At 35.4% G+C, this 25,512-nt stretch overlaps 1 protein-coding gene and 2 long non-coding RNA genes across 4 annotated transcripts; 1 reads left to right on the forward strand and 2 right to left on the reverse strand.

The window, feature by feature from the left end:
• Nucleotides 1-3,123: 3,123 nt before the first annotated feature.
• Nucleotides 3,124-6,892, reverse strand: LOC150037471 (uncharacterized). 2 transcript variants are annotated; one of them, XR_016528700.1, is made up of 4 exons: nt 6,599-6,892; nt 5,463-5,626; nt 3,534-3,879; nt 3,124-3,438 (listed from the first exon to the last, which is right to left on the reverse strand). It is a non-coding gene; the product is annotated as an uncharacterized LOC150037471 (long non-coding RNA). The 2 variants fall into 2 exon arrangements; XR_016528701.1 differs by having other exon boundaries at nt 3,534-4,487.
• A 2,653-nt stretch (nt 6,893-9,545) lies between these two features.
• LOC150037472 (uncharacterized) lies at nt 9,546-9,971 on the reverse strand. The gene is made up of 2 exons (XM_090312017.1): nt 9,730-9,971; nt 9,546-9,639 (listed from the first exon to the last, which is right to left on the reverse strand). The coding sequence occupies exons 1-2, from the start codon at nt 9,969-9,971 to the stop codon at nt 9,546-9,548; spliced, it is 336 nt and encodes a 111-aa protein (XP_090168143.1).
• Nucleotides 9,972-22,542: 12,571 nt separating this feature from the next.
• LOC120072641 (uncharacterized) lies at nt 22,543-24,642 on the forward strand. The gene is made up of 3 exons (XR_005480557.2): nt 22,543-23,254; nt 23,681-23,840; nt 24,095-24,642. It is a non-coding gene; the product is annotated as an uncharacterized LOC120072641 (long non-coding RNA).
• The last annotated feature ends 870 nt before the right edge of the window (nt 24,643-25,512 follow it).

Genomic DNA, 25,512 nt, shown 5'->3' on the forward strand with positions numbered 1-25,512 from the left:
TGTTTTTTTATTTTTTGGATTAATTTTAAAAAGAAAATAAATTTAAAAAGAAAATGAATTTAATATTATTTTTTTTTTTATCTAACGACTACTTTAGTTTAAAATCTCCACCATTGATTTTTCTTTTCCAAAATCCAATGGTCCAAATTAATTGTAGTTTTTAAAAATTTTTCCATCTCTATATAAACCATCTTCCTCTCCAAATTTTAAACAAACAAATTTTACATTTCATAATCCTCCAAAACTCAAAAGTTCCATTGTTGCTCTCTCTAAGTTCCCAATTTTTCTTTTCATCTTATTCTTGAGAGAGTGTTATTGTATTTTGAGGATAAACTTGTTGAGTGCTTAAACTTGTAAATCCACTCTAGTGAGAGTTGTATTGTGTTCTTAAAAAATTTCAACATTTATAACGGTTTGATCATAAACCGTGGAAAGGATCGAGTTTGCTCTTGAACCCATAAAAGGAGCGGTGGTGTAACGGTTAGGCTCTAATCCGTGGAAAGAGTTGGAAAGATTTTATTCAAATTCCCAAGAGGCGCTTGGGGAGTGGAGTAGGTCGAGTTTGACCGAACCACTATAAAAATTATAGTGTCTTCTTCTCTAACTCTTTCCTTTTTATTTTTGCAATTAATTTAAGCAATTTATTGTATGTTTTAGTTTGTTCTTATTTATTTGCTAAAAATTGATAGAATTAAATTTTCACATTTTTGTCATCTTATTTGTTGCATAAATTGAATTTTTCTTATTATTTATAAAAAGTGTATTAATTAGTTTAATTTGGTTAATTTAGAAAAAAAGTTTAATTAAACCCTATCCATCCCTCTAGGATTGTCATATCGATCCAACATGTGCTTGATCTTAATAAAAATAAACATGCTTCGTATATATGTTGGGAGGGTAAAAAGACAATTTTGGGAAGAATCTTTCACAAATACCATATGATAATAGAGAGGCTCTATTTTTAATGCCATGTTTTTTTTTTAATTAAAGATTACTTATCAAAATTTAATATAATTTGGTATAGAGAAAATTATTTTAAAATTCTAGTTAATTAAATTTTGTTTGATAATGTTTTTGGTTTTCTTTACAAAATTGAGATATCGTTTGGTACAAAATGAGCAATTAATTTTATACTTTTTTAAAAAAATATAACTAAAAAAAAAAAAACATGAGAAAGAAGGGGTGAAAACAATTCTTATTTTTATTTAAGAATTAAGCATAACTGGCTTGTTTAAGATACATTTTCTAAATTAAAAAGTCAATGTTTGAATCTCTATGGTAAATAAATTTTAAGGATCAAATTTGATAAGTTTGCAAGTTTGGGGTCCAATCTTAACCATTTTATAAGTATAAGACTTAAAATTTTGAGAAATTGGATATATAGTAAAATTTTAGGTTTTGTTTGGATATTTGGCCGAATTCAAAATTAATAAGATTTGGCAAATTGTGTGTAGATCACGTGATGGTCATTTTTCGAATTCTTGACATATCTTCATAGATCAATTAATGATAGTTATAAATATAGTGTAATTGTTGAAGTTCAATTATCAAATTATAACCTAATTGATTTAATAAAATCACAATAAATCAAACTCTCCCTGATTTGTCTCCCACAATTTACATTTAAATTTATCTTTTATTATCAAATTAGATTTCATCTAACTTAACATTCGATTTAATCACAATAAACGAAATCCATCATAATTTTCTCCTCCAATTTATATTTGAATTTATCTTTTATTATCAAATTTGATTTTACTTAACTAAATTTTGGATAGTTGAATGTTTGTTACCAGATTGAATTGTATATAATTTTTTTTAAAATTATTTTATACATATTGTTATCAAATTAATTTTATCTTTTTTCATATTTTCGAGTTTTTGTAATTTGTGTGTATGTTCTTTTTTCATTTTTAATATATATTGTTATTAGTTTCAATTTTAACTTTTTTTTCATATCTTCCAATTTTTCTTGTTTATTCAGTTTTTTCTTCCTCAATATTTGTTTCAATCTAAAAAAATGTAATTACATTTTGTGTTAGAAGTATTGTTTCGGTTGTTATTATATTTAAACCTGTCCTTGGCCCTTGTTTGGAATTCTTAACATTTTCGCAAACAAGTTTTTCTGCACCATTTATACATTCTTCGGTAGTTGCACTAAAAATTCAAGTTCCTTTTGGATTTCCTTCTTGATCAATAACAACTGCATCATTATCATCATATCGTATTATCATACCGTTTTCTTGTTTGAATTCTTTACAAATATGAAAAATTAAAGCTCTTATCACTTTTGATCTTTCTAGAGGTATATTTGGGACAACTTTCTTGATTACAACACCAATAATGTTACCAATATGAGCATATCATCAATTACTAGCCCCAATGATTCAAATACACATTAATTCTCAGACACCACCGTTATCTATTACATTCAAAAGGGTTTGAAGTTGAATCATATTATTTTGGAATCTTTTCTTTCAATGAATGTGTAATAGTAATATGAAAAATATGAGATTTAACTAATCTAAATCCACATACAGAGTAATTGTACTATGAAGTCATGAGGTTTAAACATCCTGAGTTCTAGATAAATTTCAATCAATTATCTCAAATTATTTGATTTTTTCCCTTTAATTTTGTTTTTTGGAGCCAAAATTAATATAATCGAGAAGATAACTAATTTAAATTTTATTTGATAAGAAATTTGAAATTTTTTAATTTAAGTTGATAAAAGATTTAGAATTTGTAGATTTAGAATTTGAGTGGGAAAAGGATAAGATTGCTTAGTTGGAATAATAATAATAATAATAATAATAAATATCATCATCATCATCATCATCAGTACGGGTGGAATCGGTTCGGTTTGGGGGTCAAACCGAACCAAACTGAATTCTTTATATATAAAATTGAACCAAACCGAACTGCATATAGTCGATTCGGTTTGGTTTTAAAAATCGATTTCATTTTTTTTCCTTATTTTTTTAAATTTTTTGTTTTGTTTCCTTTTCCTTTTATTTTCCTTCTTCCTTCCACTGTCTCTTGCCTATGACACAATCTTTTTCTCTTTTTTTATTTTACAAGTTTTTCTAACCATAATTTAAATATCAATCCACAATAGGAACATATCAAAATGACTACAATAAAAAGTAAAAAACTTAAGAGTTCTACAAAGTACACAATATAGAAATTTCAAATCACCACCTTCAAAGTTTTAAGTCACATAAAAGCAAATAACAAGTCAAACACTTAATAATAACATAGTAACATATTACAAAAGTCCAATCAATACAAACAAATTTGTTCACTTGTCAATCATTATTCTCAAATTTGTTTGTTTGCCTTTCACATATTCCTTCACATTCTTCCCATTATTTGTCACATCACCCTCCTTCTCTTTATTTTTTGCCTTTGCCGCTTCGTTCAAACCCACTACGAAGACTAAGAAAAAAAATTGATAAACTTCTTAGTTGTTATCATAATAAATATAAATAAATATGTTAAAAAATATATAAATATGTTTTAATGATACGAACCTTCCTCGTCATCTGCAATTTCCTCCAAGTATTGTCGTAAATTAATGCAAATTTGTTCTGAACATAACCAATTTTGTGCACATACAAGTGCCTCAGTTGTGGTTGGAGATAATGAGGTACGAAAAAGATCAATCTCTCCCACTAGTGTTGAATATGGACTTAGAAGCAACTGTGGATACCAGAACTGCTAAAAGATCTCGTGCAATTTTGCTAAGAATATTATATCTAGAAGAATTCCCCTTCTACCAATCTAAGATATCAAAGTTATCCTCACGTTTAACACGAGGCTCCAGTAAGTAAATATCAACTTTTGAAACCACACTTTGCGATTCATCTTCATCCAAATCTTCAAAATAAAAAAGGAATACCTCTGAAACACTTGTAGTTCTAAATGGAGCACCTTTAATGGTACATAAAGATTGACCCTTAATAGCAACTGACAGTGAAAAATTGTATTCATTGAACAATGCTCTCAAAACACCCTCTACCTTACTTCCTACGGCTTTTTCCACATCAACATCAAATAACTGATTTAGGCAATACGAAAGAAACTTCATCTTATAACGAAAGTCCAAAATGAAGGCAACATACAAGAATAAATTTGTTCTATCTTTTTTTCACCAATACTTATCAAACTTTTCTTGCATTTTCATTGTCATTTCATGCAAAAGTACATCATTAGGACCAGTTGCACTTAAATATTTTTTTATGCAATTCTGAAGTATACTAATCTTATGGAAGACTATATTGGAAGTAACATACAAAGACCCTGAAAGCCTAACAGTTACTTCATAGAACACTAACAAAAATTTGGTAAATATTATGGCAATTTCCCAATCCCTGGTGGTCAATTTTTCCTCCTCATTCATGTAGACTGTATCAGAGTCTTCTAACCTCTCAAATGCCTTTTCAAATTTTACAGTTGCCTCAAGCATCAAATAAGTAGAATTCCATCTAGTTTGAACATCAAGCCACAACATACTTTTATTATCTATGTTCTCCTCTTCGATACACTTCTTAAATGTAGCAAGTCGAGCAGGAGAAGATCTAACAAACCTCATGGCATCTCAATTCGAACTAATAAATCATTAACATCTTTTAGACCATCACATACAATTAAGTTCAATATATGTGCACAACATCGAACATGCAAGAACTCACTATCTAACACCAACCCATGCTTAAAACGATCCTTTAGATAAGCAATGACAGTATTGTTTGACGAAGCATTATCAACTGTTAATGTCATAACCCTTTCAATGCCCCACTATTTTACACATTTCTCAACCTCGTTTCCTATCGCCTCCCTTCCATGGTTCTCAATTTGAGTGAAATTAAGAATTCTCTTATGTAACTTCTAATCTTTTTCAATAAAGTGTGCAATCAAAACCAAAAAGATCATATTTTGGATTGATGACCACGTATCGGTTGTGAGTGACACTCTATGTCCTTGATTCACAAAAATGTCTTTCAACTTCTTTTTCATGCTATCATATATTTCAAAAATATCTCTAGCAATTGTTTTTCGAGAAGGAAGAACAAATTTTGGTTCTGCTAACGTCAAAGTCCTATTCACAAACCTCTTAAATCATTGGTTCTCTACGAATTTAAATGGCAACTCATCAATTACAATCATCTTAGCAAGTAGTTTTCGAGCACTCTCAATAGTAAACATCTTATAACTAACGGATGAATGTGAACTATCTCCAATACTCTCTTTCTTCTTAAAGACCAACTCACTTTGTGTTACATCTAACTTACACTTCTTAATCTGATTAGGTTTTTTTTACAGTAGTTTTCAATATGCATTTTCATAATTGAATTTTCATTCCTTCTACCATGACATGCATACGCCATACCACAATAGTTATATTTAGAATGTGGATCATCATCACTATATTTATACCATTTAGTAAAGTGATCCCATACCATAGATAAATTTTTCCTCTTTCTTCCATTTGCAGGCTTTGAAACCGTCTCCTCACTTTGATCTTTTGATAATGGTGGAAACATCTCAATAACATTATCATTGGAATCGTTGCTCTTACTCATTGTGAATCATTGGTGGTTATAGGTAAAATTTGTGATGGTACCTATAAAATGCATATAACAAAATAAAGATCTTTAGTCTTTAGTTAAGCTTTCCTTGTCATTCTCAAGATGTTAAAGTTATTCCAAAACCCTAAACTAAAAGCAATCAAATCTAGGTAATACTCAAAATTATTTTGTTCTAGAGCTTTTATCCAACCACTAAACAACATAACTCATGTGATCGACGTGACATTAGCTAGAGAAGCTATAAGGCATGCCCTTTCCTCACATACAACTTTCTTCATATATGTTTCTTTATTTTATCAAATTAATTCATTTTTCTCTTCTATTCTATTCTTTACATATATGATCAAATGAAAATCTAACTAATATTTAGGCTAACAAACAAATTTCTAGATAGTTAAAAGGGGAAAATAGATGAAAAAAACTTATTATTATGAAACAAATTAGATAGAAACAAACCAAACCATAAAAGCAGTATCAAACATAAAATTTGAAATTTGAAACAGAGGAAAAACACCAACTAAAAGCTAAGTACAAACATTCGAATGAAACTTGAAAAGATATTTAATTTGGATAGGGAATATTAGAATAACACCAAGTAAAAGCTAAGAATCAAACATGAAATTTGAAATTTGAATGATTCTCAGTCACAAACCAATCAAAAGCTAAGTATCAAAACTAAAATAATAGATCGAAGAGATGTCAAAATCCATCAAAAAATAAATGAAGGAATCTGGATCAGTCACAAACCAATTGAAATTTAAATGAATCACCAAGGAAAAGAACTTATGGCAAATAAAAATGAGTAATTTTGGATCAAAAAATAAATGAGAGAGATAGGAATGATCCTGAAAAATAGATCAGAGTCGGAAAGATGTCCGGTTGACAAACAAAGATTGTGGTTTTATGCCCTAATTGAGATCAAAGACGACGGAGAAAGAAAAATTAAAAATTACATCCAAATCAAAACAAAGAGAAAATAAATCGAGAGAATGAGATACAAAACCTACTTAAAGACCAGAAAAGTTGAGTTGCTGGTGCAGACTGCGACAGTCGATGGGTTTGAAACGGAAAAGATGCTGATGTAGGGGTGGCTGGGTGGAATCAAAACAAAAAATTAAAAATCAAAATAGAGACTTGAGAGTTGAGGTTAGGAAGTGTTGATGCAAAGGATGGAGGGTCGAACCGAGGGAGAAGAAGGTGTTGATGTAGGGGTGTCCGAGTGGAATCAGGAAGGTTTGGAGATGGAGACCGAGGGTCAAGTCGACTGTCGAGGGAGAAGGAGAACCGAGAAAAAAAGTCTAAAAACCCTAACCCTAATAGTGTGTGTATATATATATATATTAAAACGGTTTGGTTCGGTTTAAAAGGTGATTTTTGAACTCTTAACCGAACCGAACCGTTTAATTTCGATTTTGGAATTCTAGCTAACCGCATCGAACCAAATTTTTCGATTATGTTGATAATTCAGTTCGGTTTGGTTTATGCGATTTCACTGTCCACCCCTAATATTCAGCTATCTAAATAATAGTTTTTTTCTTAATAAAACATAAATCACTTAGAGTATTGGCGTGAGATTGATCAAATCTTCCTTGTTTGCAATTATTATTAAAATAAAATAAAATCACAAAAACCATCTAAATCCATCTTCCTTAATGCCCTCCATCTCTCACCCTCTCTACCTCACGCCTGCATCTCCTTCACGGCTTTACTAAGCCCCTTGAATCTCTCTTTCTACCATACACTGTCGTCCATATTGAGACTGTCGCCAACATCCTCAAGTTGTCGTTGTGAAGGGTAGCATTGTTAAGTCTCATTGATCTTTCTTTCTATCTTATTCACTCTCTCTTTCTCGTTCTCTCTCCTCATGTCCACAAAGCCTCACCCGTGAGCGAAGTTGTCAACCGCATGCTCTGCCGCCACTACTATTACCATGTGTGGGACTTGACAAAGTGTATATATAATCTTAAAATACTATTTAACGAAAATACTATTTAATAAATATATATATTTGGTTTAGTGTGGGACTCGATGCTTTTATCCATTTGAGTAAGTATGGGTAGTTTGGGTATTTAGTAAATAGTATTTTTATTAAAAAAATCAATTTTCTATTTTAAGATTTTGAAAACTTTTTTCTATTCTTTCTAAAGAAATTTTAAAATTTGCTATATGACTTGTCAATCCTTTATCGTTAAATTTTTTTCAACTATGTAAGCTTGAGGTTCCAATTTTAACCTTGTATAAGTTTGTAAGCTCAATTTTTTTTTTCTAGAATAGGTGATATTATTATACAACAACAAGGGGGATCCCATAGCTCGAGATTAAGGCATCAAAGCAACAAAGTACAAATAAAGACAGGACTCGACCGAAACAAAGCCAAAACAATACCATCCACCTGGGAGAAAACAAAGAAAAGGAAACAAAAGTCCACCACCTGGGGCCAACAACCAAACAAAGAACAACGACAAGTACAAAAAAAGGAAAAAAAACATCTATAAACGTACTAGATAAGACCGAGAAGATCAATCCGTCAGGAAGCAACACAAGCATGAACCGTAGAGACCATAAGGTGAAACAGAGCAGACACTGTCCTCGGTCTACCACTATGAGACTGGCGATTACACTCCTACCAAATGTAGTAGATGGAAGTACACCAGAAGACACGGAATAGCTTACTATGCACCCACTTCCCCGACCCCGCTCAGTATAACCAACTCAACTCGACAACCCAACCTGCCATCCAATGAGTCGAACACAACTGACCACACCTCTCTCCCATACCCACACTAAAAAAATAGATGATCCCGCGACTCTACACCTCCCTCACATAGAAGACACCCCCTCTGACAACACACCCCAACTCCTCAACCAATCCCGCGTACCCAAATTGTCCCTCATAGTTAACCACACACAGAAGGAGTGATATGGAATACCATCCCCAGACCACAAAAGACCTACCCAAGACACCCTAGGACGACGAGGGCGCAAATTTTCCCCCGCACTAGCAATAGAAAACTGACCATTAGCACCCAACACCCAAACCCAATAATCCTCCCCTCTCACCCTAGGCCCCACTGCCTGAATAAGACTTCAGATCTCAAGTAACTCCCATGACACTGTAGGCCACCTCCAACCTCCCTTGCCTGACCCCACTCCATACAACCAACTCAACTCGATAACCCAACTCGCCACCCGATGAGTCGAACCCAACTAATGCAACACACTTGACCACACCTCTCTCTCATACCCACACTAAAAAATAGATGATCCTGGGACTCCACACCTCCTCCACACAGAAGACACCCCCTCTCCTTGACAACACACCCAAACTCTTCAACCAATCCTGCATACCCAACCTGTCCCTCATAGCTAACCACACACAGAAGGAATGATGCGGAATACCATCTCCAGACCACAAAATACCTACCCAAGACACCCTAGGATGACGAGGGCGCAAACTCTCCCATGCACTAGCGATAGAAAACCAACCACTAGTACCCAATACCCAAACCCAATAATCCTCCCCCCTCACCCTAGGCCCCACTGCCTGAATAAGATCCCAGATCTCAAGCAATTCCCATGACATTGTAGGCCACCTCCAACCTCCCTCACCATCCATAAACTCCAACAACCTCGCCTCCATACTACTCTTTACATCATAGACCACCGTAGAACCATATGAATCCATAATCATACCCCCCGACAACCAAGGATCCCACCAAACAAAACATGACCTTCTATCGCCCACCCTTAAATGAACCAGATGTTTGAATCTATCCCTACAATGCAAGATTACCCTCAAGCACCAAGACCTCCCAACTTTATATCGAACAGTCCATAAAGACCGCCCACACAAAAACATACGCCTCCACCCATGCCACCCATAATGAGCCCGATTTAATTAAAGAAACCAGAGTAGCTTCAAAATAGTAGCTTGATTCCATGAAGCCACATGTTTCACACCCAACCCCCCTCACCTTTTGGCAAGCACACCTCGTCCCACGCCACCTGCACACCACCCCGAATCTCTGCACTGCCCTTCCATAAATAACTACGCAACAGACGATCAACCTCATAAGTTACACACGTAGGCAACACAAAGATGCTACACCAAAACATCTAAAAGGACTATAAGACAGACTTGACAAGCTGTAACCTCCCAGTAAAAGAGAGGGACCGAGCCGTCCAGCTTCTAATACGAGTTTTAATCCTCTGTATCAAAGGTGTATAGTCCACAACCCTAAACCGACCAGCCAATAAAGTTAATCCCAGATACATAACAGGCAGCGAACCAAGAGAGAATCCCATAAAAGCAGCAAGCTCCTCTGCCTCACCAGACTCCACACCCGAAAAAAATATGGAACTTGATGTGAATTCAACCATTGAACCATTGCATTTACCTAATGGACCAATTACAAGAAACAAGACAAAGAAAATTCAAGAGGCATTCAAACTACATCTTCAAAAACTAGTAAATTCACAAGAACCGACAAATAATTTTGAGACCAAAGTTTTATATAATGTTAGTTCAATGAGTCAAGAAGAGAATGGCATGAAGATGGTACGGAAAAGTCTTATAGTTTGGAAGATGACACGGTGGTAAAAAAAAGTGTGCAGATTTTGTGAAGAAAATGCTGTCAAGTGTGCACTGCATGGGGAAATGTGATGTCAAACCTTGTCAAACGTGCATATCTACTTTTCCACCTTCTAGAGGAGATATTTAAGGCAATTTGAAGATTTCTACATTCCTAGTTTTGCATTTTGACTTATAATTTAGTAGGCAATTGAGTTTCAAGTTTCTAGTTTTCTACAATTTGCAATTAATTGTATTTGAATAACTTTTGAGTTTCTTGGTCTATCCGCGACCATTTGGCCTAGAAAATGGTTTGTAATGTTCTCCAAAACTCAGATTATCGATAGTAAAAAGCATGTGCTTATTCAACCCTTTGGTGTTGTCTTTTTCTTTCAAATCTTGCTTTAGATTGATATTTAAATCAATTCATTGGATTAGTCTGGATCAAGCTAACTCTGGATTGAGTTGTCTTAGGATCTAAGAGTGACCATCATAGATTCTAAGTTTGATCTAAGTTAGCTTTCTTTGTGAGTGTTTGCAAGGATCCTAGAAGGACCTCTAGCTTTGCATCCAACAAGCATCGCAAGCGCTTATCATTTGGTATCAGAGCTTTTGTTTATTGTTCTTGGCCGACTTTAGAGGTGTTATCTTTACTTTATTTCAATTTTTTCCTTTAAAGCAATTGCTTACATCTTGTACTACAAGACATACTACAAATTATCTTGAAAACTTTTCAAATCAGCTCTTGGATCTAAAAAAAAAAAAAAAAAAGAAAGTCAACAAGAAAAAAAAAAAGAAGAAGAAAAGAAATCAAAGATCCAAGGCACATGAAAGTTTCTTGTCATTCATAAAAAAAAAAAAAAGAAAAAAAAATTCTAGATTTGTTTTTTAGCCTAACTTTAGTTACTTTACTCTTAGTTTGTGAGAGTTGATCATTTTGAATTGGTTTTTATCAAATTTTTAGTGAGATTGCACCAAAAATATAAGCCAATCCTTACATCATTGACCTAGTACCAAAAGCCTACCCTTGAGTGATAAACACGAGTGTTCTTGAGTGAAATTGGTGAGAAGTGTGGTGAGGTCCTTTTATTACTAACTTTAAAATGTCACAGGGTGAAGGAGTACCACAAGTACAAGAAACTAATATGGTTATTCTTCAAGCCATTCAAGGCATGATGGAAATGATGAGGGAAGATAGGCAAGAAAGGAGGGCACAACAACAAAGAGTCTTACAAGAAGATGAAAGAGTAATTGACTTAGTTAAACAAGAAAGACAAATTGGAGGAAGAGGAAACATGAGAGGAAGAGGAAGAAATAATATGCATCCTAGACGAGGAGAAAGAATCCATGAAGATAGAGATAGTGGGTCAAGCTCAAAATTTAACCATTTTGTGGAATGTCGGATGTGGAGTCATACTTGGAATGGGAAAGAAAGATAGAACATGTGTTTGATTACAACACATTTAGTGAGAATAAGAAGATGAGACTTGCCATTGCCGAATTCCTAACCATGCGGGAAATTGGTATCAACATCTCAAATCTGAGAGAAGGAGGAAAGAGGAGGATCCCATTGAAACTTGGGAAGAACTTAAAAAAGTTATGAGAAAGAGGAATGTTCTAAAACATTATGAAAGAGATTTGAGAACAAAATTTCAAGTTTTGAGGAAGGGAACAAAAAGTGTAGCTGAATATTATCAAGATATGGAAACTTTGATGGAAAGAGCAAATATTCCAGAAGAAGAAGAAGACACCGTATCTAGATTACTTGGAGGTTTAAATCGAGAAATTGCTTATATCGTTGATAGATATCCACAACTATACTTGGAAGATATGTATCATTATGCAATCAAAATTGAAGAACAATTGAAAGAAGAAAAGGAACATTCCAAGAGGTATAATTTTAAAGCTAATACCTTTTCAAATTCTAATGTTTGGAATAAGGATGGTTTTGTGAATAGGGGTGAAACAAAAGGAAAATTTGTGGCTTTTAAAAGAGTGGAAGCTGGGAGCACCTATACTAAAAAGAATGAAGTTTCAAAGGAGGAAAGAGAGAATTCTAGTTCCATTCAATGCTGGAAGTGCAAAGGATTTGGGCACATGAGCAAAGATTGTGTCAATAAAAAATTCATGGTCATAAGAAATGGAATTATTGATTCGGAAGATGAATGTGATGAACAAGGTGGCCAACTTGAGGACGAATCCGAAGCCGTTGATGATGAATACATTGAAGAAGGTAACTTCATATCCTTAGTTGCAAGACGAGTACTTAATGTGCAGATTAAGGAAGAGAAAGTTGAAGATCAAAGGGAGAACTTATTCCATACAAGGTGCTTGATTGAAGGAACCCCATGTAGCTTGGTGATTGATAGTGGAAGTTGCACAAATGTAGTAAGTAGTTTTCTTATAAAAAGACTCAAACTCACTACTTGTCCACATCCAAAACCATATAAACTTCAATGGTTAACAAACAAAGGAGAATTGAAGGTAAACTCCCAAGTTCTTATTTCTTTTACATTTGGAAGATATAAGGATGAGGTTTTTTGCGATGTACTATCTATGTATACGGGTGATATGTTATTAGGCCGACCTTGCCAATATAATAGAGAAGTCACATATGATGGTTTGTTGAACAAGTACACATTTACTTTGAATGGGAAGAAGTTTATTTTTCTTCCATTATCTCCATATGAAGTACAATGCGATCAAGTGAAATTAGAAAAGAAAAGAAAATAATTTGAGGGTCAAGAGAGGAGGGGAGAAAGTAAGTTAAAGGAGAAGAGCAAAAAAAAAGAAAAAAGTGAGGGGCAAAAAGTGAGTGACAATCAAGAGAGAAAAAAGAGTGATTTTGAGGGAAAAAAGAAAGAGTGTGAGTTTGGTTATGAGAAAGGGGGAAGAGAGGAATATGTTTTCATTTGAAGCACCAAACTTTGTATTTATGTGCAAAAGAATGTATTTAGTAACTGAACCTAACTCTAATGATAGTTTTCCTAGTGCTTTTAAAACTCTTTTGCAGGAATTTAATGACATGTTTCCACATGAAGATGCACCTACGGGTATACCTCTTTTAAGAGGAATTGAGCACAAAATTGATTTCATACCCGGGGCAACGCTTCCAAATATGGTGGCCTACAGGACCAATCCAATTGAGGCCAAGGAAATTAAAGGCAAGTGGAAAAACTCATGGATAAAAATTATGTTCGAGAAAGCATGAGTCCTTGTTCGGTTCTAGTCATTTTAGTACTCAAGAAAGATGGAACATAGAGGATGTGTGTTGATTGTTGAGCCATCAACAAAATAATGGTAAAGTATTGACATCCTATTCTTAGATTAGATGACATGCTAGATGAATTACATGGCACAAACTTGTTTTAAAAAATTGATCTTAAGAGTGGTTACCATCAAATTCGAATGCATATGGGAGATGAGTGGAAAATGGCTTTCAAAACAAAATTTGGTCTTTATGAGTGGCTTGTTAGCCATTGACTAGAACACCTCAATGGCCTGAGCTTCCTCTGCACACACCGACTCTGAGAAAGGATCCCTCTCCAACTCGACCTGAGCAGCCTCCATAACTTGCCTAGCAACCCGCACCTCATTAGATAACACAGAGATATGCCTACCAAACGAGGCACGTAAAACCCGTTTCACTGCCTTAAAATTTCACACAAAGCTAACCATAGGGGACACATCCTCAAGCCTTCTCCACACTGACCTGATAGTATCAATAAAACCACCTGCCTCCACCCAATGAGTAAAATAATGAAACATAGGAGGCGGCCTACACCTCGTCTCCCCTGTAGAGACCATAAGGGGGCTATGATAAAAAAATCCCCACTACCGAACCCTAACCTCCGAATACAGAAAAGCCACCTTCCACGCCTCATTAGTCAAGCAGCAATCCAACTGGCGTAAGATACCATTCTCCTAAACTTTACTAGTCCAAGTAAACCAGTTACCTATCACACCTATCTCAACCAGATCCGCCTCCAACAACGCCTTATCAAATTCCTCCATATTTCTCAAGCTAGGGCAACCACCAAGATCCTCTGAACTATTACGAATAGCATTAAAATCACCCATAACAACACCAAGAAGCTACCACGAGGCATATACATCTTTCAACTAGGTCCACAAGTTTTGCCTATTAGTCACGTGATTAGAGGCATACACAACACCAATGTGTACCCTAGCACTAGATACAATATCCACCAAAGTACTAGAAATGAACTGATCCCAACTGACATCCAGAATAAAATCATAGACACTCTTCCGCCACATCACCCAGGTCCTCCCAACTCCCCCTCACACTATAGCTACTCACACAACTTCAAGCATCACCAAACCTACCCACCACCATACCAAAGTTCTCATGACGAACCCTCATCTCAAGCAATCAGTAGAAAGTAATAGAGGAGGAAGACAGAAAATCTGCCACCACTCTACACTTGACAAGGTCATTCAACCCCTTAACATTTTAGGAACACCAAATCATGAAACTTGTGAGAAATCACACCTACCACCTCCCACTGGGCTTTTGCCCGAACTCCCAAACATCCCATCCAAAAAAAACAACGGATCAGGATCAGACTACACTAATACCAGTGCCAACAAGTCTCCCCCATCACTCAGAACGTCAAACTGATTACGATCATCAACATGCTTAACAAACCCTGCTTCTAGGGGAGCCATAAACTACTCTGCTTCTCAACGGCGCCGATCCCAATGACCCACTGCCACTCCTATGTCCTACACCTCCTCTATCACGTCGATGATGGCTAACCATAGTAAACTCGCCATCACACCCTACACTTCTATTCCCAACCACTGGGCTAACTCCCCTCCCACCAGTACTCAACTTATGACCCTTTCTTACACTCTCAAGGCCACCCTTCTCCCCCAAACACCCCTCATTAACCACCACAATATTCAAATCCTGACCTTTTGCCACACTTTGTTTCTCACACATCACCCTAGTATGCCCAAAAGAGCCACAACAAGCACACTTACGAGGCTTCCACTCATACACTACTGGAATAATAAACTCTCGTCCTCGCATTCTAACAGTGACTGAAGAGGAAAATAACGAATCACCATCCACCTGAACATAAACTCTCGCATACGATAATCGACGTCGCTCTCTAGTTGCAACATCAAAAGAAACAGCCTTACCCACAACACTAGCCAACATTGCTAAACCCCTATCCATCCACAGCTCCAAGGGAACATGCTCCGGTTTAATCCAGATAGGAACATAATCGAAAACAAAGGTTTTAGGAACAATACCTGGTGACCACTGTCGTAATAAGATGGGCTTGTCACCCAAGTGCCACGGATCATTCTCCAAGACCCAGTCCCTTGACTCTGCCTTTTGAAATTTAAAAATAATCAATATGTTCTCCAACAAGATAATAGTTGACATCTCTACGCGTCCCCAAATTCTCGCGAAAAATAACAAAATACGGGAGTTTTGCATCCATAAACTAACCCACCAAAGATTTCCCCCATAAACAAACACCCGTATTAAGAACCTCCTCACAAGGCTCAACAATCACTTTATCATTTTCAACCAAAGGGGGAGTAAACTCTAAATTTTCCTTCAATTTGGACCCAAAAAGGGTCACCCATGAATTTTCCCTTTTCAAACTGGAACCGGATCCAACAGAACCAAACCACTCCCCCATTGAACCTAACCGGTCCGTCTTTGAACCACACCCTAGTTGAATCGACATTGGCTTGACCCAGCACCTCACCCTCGTTCATAGAAACCAGACGCTCAACACTCTCCACAAACCCAACCCGATTTACCTTCTCACAGACCAGCTTCAGGCCCCCGCGACCCCCATCTCCGGTCTAACACTTCTCGACCCACCCACCATAACACCCAAGCCATTTATCCCTTTCCTCTTCTCCACTTTTTCCAGCCTACTTCCATCTCATAGCCCACTCCCATTAGGCCCACCCCCATCTCGTAGACCCCCCAACACCTTAGCAACACTCACCTCAACTCCTTCTAGGCCCAACCCAGACACGCCCCTCACAACCTAGGCCCCATCTCCACTGGAGCCCAAACTCCCCTACCCACCACCTGATTCAATACCCAGCCCACTCGGTTCACCTAAACCCTGGTTCTCCCTAACCCGGTTCGATTCTGGTTCTAGGTTAGAGGATAAAGGTGTCTTCATCCCTTCGAGTGCCACCAGATCACCGAACGTCAAACTCCCTATCCCAACTCCGGCAACATTCCTCGCACCAAACCCTTCACCCTCCTTAGAACGACCATCAGACACCCCAAAGTCCTTCACCTTCGAATGAGTAACCAATCCTAAATCAACCTCCGGTTTAAGAAGACGAAAGGGTTGTCGTGCCACACGAGCTCCATTCTTCTCCTTCAGTCTTAAAGGTGACTATTTATGCACCATTGTCCCAGATCCAAACCCAACGAAAACAAGATTTCGACAAGACAAAGCAGATCATTGGCAACTGGACGGAGAAGAGAAACGACACGGTGGCTTCAGATGGCGACAAATGGGCTAGGCGGCGTTTGGAAGAAGCGATGACAATGCTTGGTCTTGGTGATGACGTGGCTGGCTTCGCGTCTGTCTGGCGGAATGTTAAAGAGGCAGACGGACAACTCCGTCAGCTTCGACAGAGGAACAAACGTCGGAGTTCAACGATGGTGCGACTGCTGGACGCGAGGTAATGCAGCGCGAAGATGGCTAGGCTTCTCTTTCCTTCCTCCTGCGTGCGCGAAGACGACTAGGGCTCAATCCCTAGCTCAATTTTTATAATTGAAAGTCCAAAGATATAATTGTAACTACCACTATACTTCAAGAATGGTTTTTACAATTTGACCTATAATAAAATTTTTATTTCTTTTCTTAATCATTTGATCATTTTTCAAGTAAATATATTTAACTTTATTAGGATTGATTTATCATCCAGTTATTGGAGTTATCATAATAGTGCTGTGTGGATTCAATAGAATTTGATTGAGGTAAAAATTTAAAAGTTTAAAAATTTTACTTGAAAAATAATATGGATGATAAACCAGAAGAAAGAAAAAATTGTTCCTATCTTTTAATATTTTAGATTCTCTACAATCAAATTCATCAATTTAGATTGAAAGTTATAAAACATACATTTGAAATATAAAGATATAAAGAAAACAGAATGCTATCATTGAAAATTCCAGGATCTCCAAGATCCCTGTAGTTATCTAGTTTTATTTTCTCTTCATCTTTTTATTATGATTTGCATATTTATTAAATATAATGTTTCTTAGTCAAATTCCAAAAACTAAAACAAATTTTAAAAACTACTCTTTTTAGTTTTCAAATTTTGACTTGATTTTTTAAATTATTAATAAAAAGTAGATAACTAAAGAAGAAATTTGGAGGTAAACATCTTTCAAAACGTCTATAGACTTAATGTTCATAAATAGAAAATAAAAAACTATATGATTATCAAATTCAGCCTTACTAATTTTAAAATAAACATCTTTCAAAAGTTCTCCCAATCTTAACCATCTACTGCAATCTCTCTTTTTACGGTAGAAAATGTGTCAACTTGAAAAGTAATGGGCAGGCCTAGATGCAATGGGACTCTTAACCAAATTTATTTGGGAAAGCCCATTTACAAATAGATAGACCTAAAACCCAATCATCTGTGTCAGGCCCATAAAAAATTTGGGTTCCCACTTAGCCTTCCATTTTGAGTAATTGCGATAGATAAGACTTTTAGGCATTTTATTAAGTATATAGTATTATTTAAAAAAATATTGCAAATATAACCAAATTGTTCTAATATCCTAATTTAAATTTTTTAGGATTATTCCTCTTATACCCTTGGCTACAAAGCAAATCTTCAAGCACATTTTTCTCTTACTCTCGATTTCTTCATCATCAATCTTCCATCTTGATTTCTCAGATTGATTTCATCATCGCCGATTTCTCTCAGTCAGTTCCTTCATCGTCATTTTCATCATCATCGCTTTGTTCATAATTGATTTTTCACATTTGCAGCAAATCAAATCCTTATACAGTCATCATCCAATCTTTATCGATTTCTCCATCACTCGCACAATCATCCCTAATTTTTGGATCTTCATGACATCTCTCATTTTTGGATTCTAAAATTTAGTGGAGAGAAGGGGGAGACAGGAAAAGAAGGCCACTTGAAGCTTGCTAAGGAGTTTAGTGGTGACCTGACCGGAGGAATCAATGACAGAATGGACGGTGGAAGAAAGAGACTTGAACTTTGACTAGAGCAAGCAGTAGTTCGCCAACGACAGTGAAGGCATGACTTGCTCCCATTTAAATTTGGATATTAGATTATGGTTGAACATGTTGTTTTGGATTTTGAAGCAAATGCTTCCAAATGAAGAACCCCTCGTAAAGGTTGTTTGGATTTTGGGAATCGCACCTAAAGGAATTTTGGAAGTTCATGAAAGGTTGGTGGAGGAAGTTTGTCAAGTGATACTATCAAGGATAGAAGTTATCATTGATAACATATCAATGATACTACCATATCATGCTAATACATAATCAAACAATCTCTCTTGGAGCTCAAATACTACACTACATAATATATAAATACTATCAGTGATATCCTTTACATTGATAGCAACAGAAAGATATCATTGACAGTAGTTATCAATGATATTCTTTATGATATCAATATAGAAGGATATCATTCTATACCTGTATGCATTAGTAACATATAAATACACTATATTTATCAACAAATTAATCAAAAGACCCCGAGTATTTACAAACAAGTATAACAGGATATCAAATTGAAATGACGAAAAGCAATAAAAACATTACCATTGATAAAAACATATCTGCAATAGCCATTGATTGGCTATCATTGATATAAACATGTTAGTAATAGCAACCAATAACCCATTTTTCAAATTGAATGCTATTACTGGTAGTAGCATAACTAGTAACAACTATTAGTAATAACAATTGATAGCACGTTTCTCAAATTGAAAAGAATCACTAACAGCAGCTGTTAATGATAGTAACTGATACATATTATCAGTGATAGCTTTCAATTTGAGAAAATCAGAAAGAACCGTGCGGAATGGCGGGTTGGGTGTGGGTTTTTTAGTCTATTTACCAATTTTTGTGTTATATATGCAATTATTTTATCTTTGTGTTACATATTTTGTTATTTTGGACTTGAATGCCACTTATGCAACTACCCCTTCCATTTTAAGCTTTATCATTTTGATGGAAAATTGGACTATATATGTGACATCCCAAAATTTCAGATAATTTTAATTTAATTGTCTTGATTATTTCGGTTTATTCCAAAATTTGGAGATTTAAAATTGAATTAATTTGGAGATTTAAAATAGGGGTCTTTTTAAATATACAAAACATTTAAAAATATTTACACAACAAAAAGTTTTAAAAGTACTTATACTTCTGGAATAATGTCTAGAGTTCATATGCTATAAAGTGTAAATATTCTTAGAATTTTTCTATTTATAAGATTTTTTTGGTAAAATAATTAACTTGTTATGGTAATTACAAGTTAATTATTTTGATTTGGTTGAAATTATATTTAGATCTTTGGAGGTAGAAATTGAATTAATATGCTAAAATAATTCAATTCGGATTTTAAATGATAGACAATTTAAAATACTTAGAGGGAAATAATGGAAGAGATTTAAAGGGATTAGTAAAAGTCTTGGGAATCGGAGATTATGGTTTGAAGGGGGAAAAGGAATATATATATATATATATTACCTAGGATTTTATTTCGTGGAGTTAGGGTTAAAAGAGAAAAGAAAAGAATTTAGAATGTCTAGAGTTCATATGTTTGGGAGCTGAGTTGAGATAGAATGTCTTGAGTTCATATGCTCGTGGAGTTCATATATATCTGTGGAATTGATATATCTGCGTTTGGGGTGCAGAGTTATTTGATCTGAGTTCATATGTTTAGGTTTGGTTTTTTGAATTCTAAATAATATTATTTTATAATAACTATTTTTGTTTTGAAACTTTTTTATTCAATAATTCTACCCATCTTTGTTTGAATAAAATATGGATTACAATTTTTTTCTTTTAATTTTTAAAACTTTTCTTTCTTTCTTTCTTTTTTTTTTGGACCATGAACATTAATTAACTCATTACATTTCTTGTAGAAATATGGTTAAATAAAACGAGAAACTAAAGCGAAATTTTTTTTTATTCTAGCTAATTTTTCTCCATGAATTTCATTATCACCATTTTCTTTTTCTTCTTCTTCCTATTGTTGCTCTATATTTTTACTATGTCATGAATTTTTTAATTAAATCACCCCATCATTGTAACAACCAATGGAATGTCACCACATTTCACTTTCATTTTCTCTAAATTTGGAGGATCATCAGAGAACAAATATTTATTTTTCATTAATTCTTGGTGGAAAATGTTCTAGGAAAAAAAATCATTTTATGGGTTTTTTTTTTTGTATATGTTACATACTTTTGATCTACATACATACTTTTCATCTAAATATTTTTCACACTCGTTTGATATGTGAATTCATTACGTATAAATATTGCACTTAATCTAGATAAAATAATATTTTTTATATAATCAACAACCCTATAACATACTTTAACAGTCATCAGTCTTATAATAGTCGGAAATGGTTGTCGAAGTTAATTATCGAAGATGATCTTTACTGAAGCTTGTAGTCGGAGGTGGTTGTTGGAACCTGAAGTTGGTCACATGAAGGTGTATTGGAGTTGGTTGTCGAAATTTGTCATTAGAGATGGTTTTCGAATCTTGGAGTTGGTCGGGCGAAAGTGGTCATCAAAGTTGATCATCGAATATGATTCTTACTGAAGATTATACGCGGAGGAGACTATCAGAGTCCGAAGTTAGTCGCATAAAGGTGGTATTAGAGTTGGTTGTCAGAGTTTGTTGTCGAAGGTGGTTAACGAAGCCTCGAGTTGGCCATCAGAGTTGCTCGCTCAAAGGTGATTTTTATTAAAGTTTATAGTCGGAGGTGGTTGTTGGAGCCTATGAAGGTTGTTGTCAGAGTTGGTCATTGGAGTTTGTTATTGGAGCCAATTAGTCATCGAAGTTGGTAGCGCGAAGATGGTCGTTGGAGTTGGATCACTGGAGGTGGTTGTCAGAGGCCAGAATTGGTTGTCAGAATTGGTCGCGTGAAGGTTGTCAGAGCTCGAAGTTGGTCGCGGGAGCTATCATCGGAAGTGGTTGTCGGAGTCCAGATTTTTGTCGTCGGAATTATCATCGAAAGTGGTTGTCGGAGTCCAGAGTTAGTTGTCGAAGTTGTCATCGGAGGTGGTTGTCATAGCCTGGGGTTGGTGGTCAGAATTGTCATCGAATGTGGTTGTTGGAGCCCAGAGTTAGTTTCTGGAGTATGATAGTGGTCGATGGGTGGAGCCATTGAAAACATGGGAAAAAGGGAGAGTTGGGATGAGTTGGTAAAATATACCAATTCAACTCCACCAATATTTAAAGTTTGTGGGCCAAACAATGAGTTGGTATATTATACCAACTCAATTCAACTCATGTTGGTGAGCCAAACACCCCCTAGTATATATATTAGGTCTCCTCGTAAGGCATGCCAAGATAGAAGACAAATTTCATATTCTTTTTTACATAGCCCACGCCGCCGACCTCTCCCTCTCGATCGATTCTCCTTCCCCTCTCGCATTTCAAGTCCAGTCGTTGATGAAGCTTTGTCGTTGTTTACGTCTGTCGCCCTAGACCTGACGCCCAGCCGTGCGAGTCTTCCGGCCACCGCCTGTCGACGTTCAGCACCAGTCGCGCCAGATCCCACCTTCGGTCTTAGTCGTGCCCCCAAATCGAGTTACTATTCGCCACCGATCGTCATCGACTTCTTCCCGTCGCCGCTACTGCCTTTCTCTCACCATTATGATCGGATTGAAGCTTGTTTTACCTACATTATTTTGGTTTTAGATTCGAGTTCAGGAGACTGTTGAAGCTGTTGTCCATTGGATTTGAAGGTTGTTTTTGGCGAGTTATCTTTTAGGTTGCATTGGTATTAAGGCTTTGAAGTGGGTCTGAATCTAATCACGCCTTGGGTAAGAATAATTGGAATTATCTGAATTAGTTTAGCAATATTTAGAGAATTTGGTGAATGGAATTGAGTTTTTAAAATAATTTTATTGATGAAATTGGATTTTGTGGTTAAAATTGGAATTTTTGCCTTATGTCTTAGGAAGGAAAAGTTAGAAGAGGTTACTTTATTTGACTGAAAAGTTAGGAGGGTTACTTTATTTGATTGAATTCTAATATTTGAAACTATTAATATCGCTTAGCCAGTAGTTAATATGATATTTGATTTTGACTGAATCATTTTGAGAAGCATGATAGGTATGATATGATATGATTTATATCTAGTGGAGGAAAAAACACTATAGTTGATATATGATATTAAACTATAGGTTAATGAATATAATATGATTAAATTTAGTATTTTTTTAATTGGACAATTATGAGATAATTGGCCGTCGTTTTCTCCATAACTGTGCGTTAGTGGAAAGTTCCATTCGGTTTTTGTAACTGAAGAATAAAATGAAAATTGTTTTCATTTTACAAATGAACAAGGTTAATTTCTCACAAAAGGTGTTTGCTGTCTATCACTTAGTAAATCAGAGACTATACGATAGCTCGAGTTTACTAGACAATCACTTACATGCCTGCGCCATCTACTAAATGATCGCTTAACGCTGAGCTTTTACTAAATGATCGTATAGACGATCGCTTACCTTTTCCTACACGATCATGTACTTCACTTAAACGATCGAGCATCTTGTATATACGATAGACGCTAGGTTTTTCCACTTACTTGATCGTTGTATACGATCTTTTTTCCTCCTCCTCTCTACCAAATCTGAACAGAGCCCACTCTTTGGATTCTCACACTGAGAATACTAAGAATTCCAAGTGGTGGTGTCATCCCTATCTTTGTCTGTTCGTGTGGAGTCCATTCGTGGTAGACGATCGGGTGTTGGTGAACGATAGCCTGACATTCCAGCGAGAGCAAGAGCTTCCGTTCATGGAGAGAGCGAAATTTGTCGAGAAGAAAGAGTCTTCAACTGGTAAGCTTCCTTGTTCTCTTGTTTGTTATTTTCTTAAAGCATGTCGATAATTTTACAGTATGATGCATATCTGTTTGTTTGAATGTAAATGTGGTAATTCTGTCACAATGCTTTTGGAAAGATCCGCTTCCGCTCAGAGGTACTCTTGTATAAGAGTTCCTTCAGTCCAAGCATGCCTCTATCTTCATAACATTAAAAATGTGTTGAATATTCTATACCCTATTTACACATTCATTGTTGCAATATTTAATGGTTGGTATATTCCTTTGCTGAAGTTTTAGGTTAACGCATACATGCAATTTATGTTGCATCAATCATCTATTATCTTACTGAAATTTATGTAGATCTTTCAAGGTTGAAGACTTTTAATCTCGTGCATGATATTTCTTGTTAGTTGTTATAATATTCCACTTCTTATATGATCAGAAGTAATAGAAAGCTGAAGAAAGGAAAATTACAAACTCTTTCTAATAGAAAGGATCTATCCACTCTTCCATCTCTAGCCCTTAAGTTGATGCATCATGATTTGCCCCCTGATACCCCAGCCGCTGCCGTGAAACGAGGGACAACACCCCAACAAAAAACTGTAAGCATTATTCTCATTTGTCTTCAACTTTTTTCCTAGGTTGGGCAGGGTTCCAATCATATACTCAACTTAAACTAGAAGATATTTCATGTCTATTTTCTTGTCTGTGTCTAGGTAAATTTTTAGTGAACATCTGCTGCTAGACGTTTATATATCAAGGGACAGGGCATGCTTTAACTTAAGTCTTTTCATTTCATTTTGGTAGTGTCTACTGTCTATAGCAGATCTTGCTTGAATCTATTACGTTTGTGCAGGTTTTTGCCCAACTAAAGGATCTTGTAGATGAAATCAAAGCAACAGAGTTGGTTTCACCTACTTTAATTGTCATTGGAAAAGTGATCTCTCTCTCACCACATTGGTCTCTTTCTTCCAATGAAGCCCCCAGTTTCACCTACTTTAAGCAGTAATTTTCTTTTTCGGATGCTATACTAGAGCACGGTGAAGCGGCATATTCTCATTACTATTTCTTGCAATTATTCAAATAAAATTTCCAAAGTTCAAGGTTTTTCTGAGTTCATGAGGACTCTCGTGCAGTGAGATTACTTCATCGGCAACCAATTTTGTTGAAGTGTTGGTGACTGAAAGATTGTGCAGAAATTTCATTAGAATATCTAGTGTACTGATTAACATCTTTTTTTGTCCCCTTAATTTGGGTTACTTCCAGTTCTAGAAATAACAAAAAATACAGACTGTGAAGGGCATATTCATTTATAGTGTTGATGTTCACTTGAAATATGAATTTATGGTTCCTATAATTTGGGATTTGTTTTTCTCATATATAATGATCTGAATTTGTAGTGTTGGAGAATGTATTAATCAAATTTCTTAGTCCAAGTTTAATTTAATTTGGATAAAATTTCTTTATCCAAATTAAAATAAAGCAAAAATAGATTCGACAATGGAATTTAAAAAAAACGGACAATAATTGAAAAAAACGGACATGGATTCTGGGCTTTAATGTCGGTTGACAACCGACAATAAAGATAGTGTTATGAAAGGTCTTTAATGTCAGTTTTACACCAACATTGAAGATGGTGTACAATGTCGGTTTAAAACCGACATTAAAGACCTTTTATAACACTATCTTTAATGTCGGCTATAAACCGACATTAAAGCCCTTTAATGTTGGTTTTAAACCGATATTAAAACCCAGAATTCTTGTAGTGATATAGTAGGGAGTTGGTCAAACCATTTACATGGGAGGGGATTGAAGCGGTGCTGAAGAGTAAGAACCTGTCGAAAGCCCCTAGTCGTGATGGAACCCATGCTATTTTCTTTTACAAGTATTTGATAAAATAGAACTTTCTTGCCATCAACATTGAGGATATATATATATATATTCTCCTCAAAACCTCTCTAGGGAATCAACAGTCAAAAGACGAGATTATTTGGAGCAGAGACAACAAAGGCATCATCTCTGTCTAAAGTGCTTACCTTTATTCTTCCCAAGAGGAGCCTTCTTCAATGTTCTCTACAATATTAATAACTTACTTGCCTCCTTTTGCCCCATGCAGGGAAGAGGACCCGCTGAAGACCCGCTGAAGAAGATAATTATCTTGTGCAACCTTTGGAATTTCATAAATCAACTTTTATCCTCGGAGTCTGGTGGCGAAAAGATTGCTATTCATCACATGTTCAAGTTGATAGAATATTACCTTCTTGTTGACCCCAT

Source organism: Benincasa hispida, chromosome 3, assembly GCF_027475165.1.
Source record: "Benincasa hispida cultivar pf3 chromosome 3, pf3_genome.v1.1, whole genome shotgun sequence".
Classification (NCBI taxonomy): domain Eukaryota; kingdom Viridiplantae; phylum Streptophyta; class Magnoliopsida; order Cucurbitales; family Cucurbitaceae; genus Benincasa; species Benincasa hispida.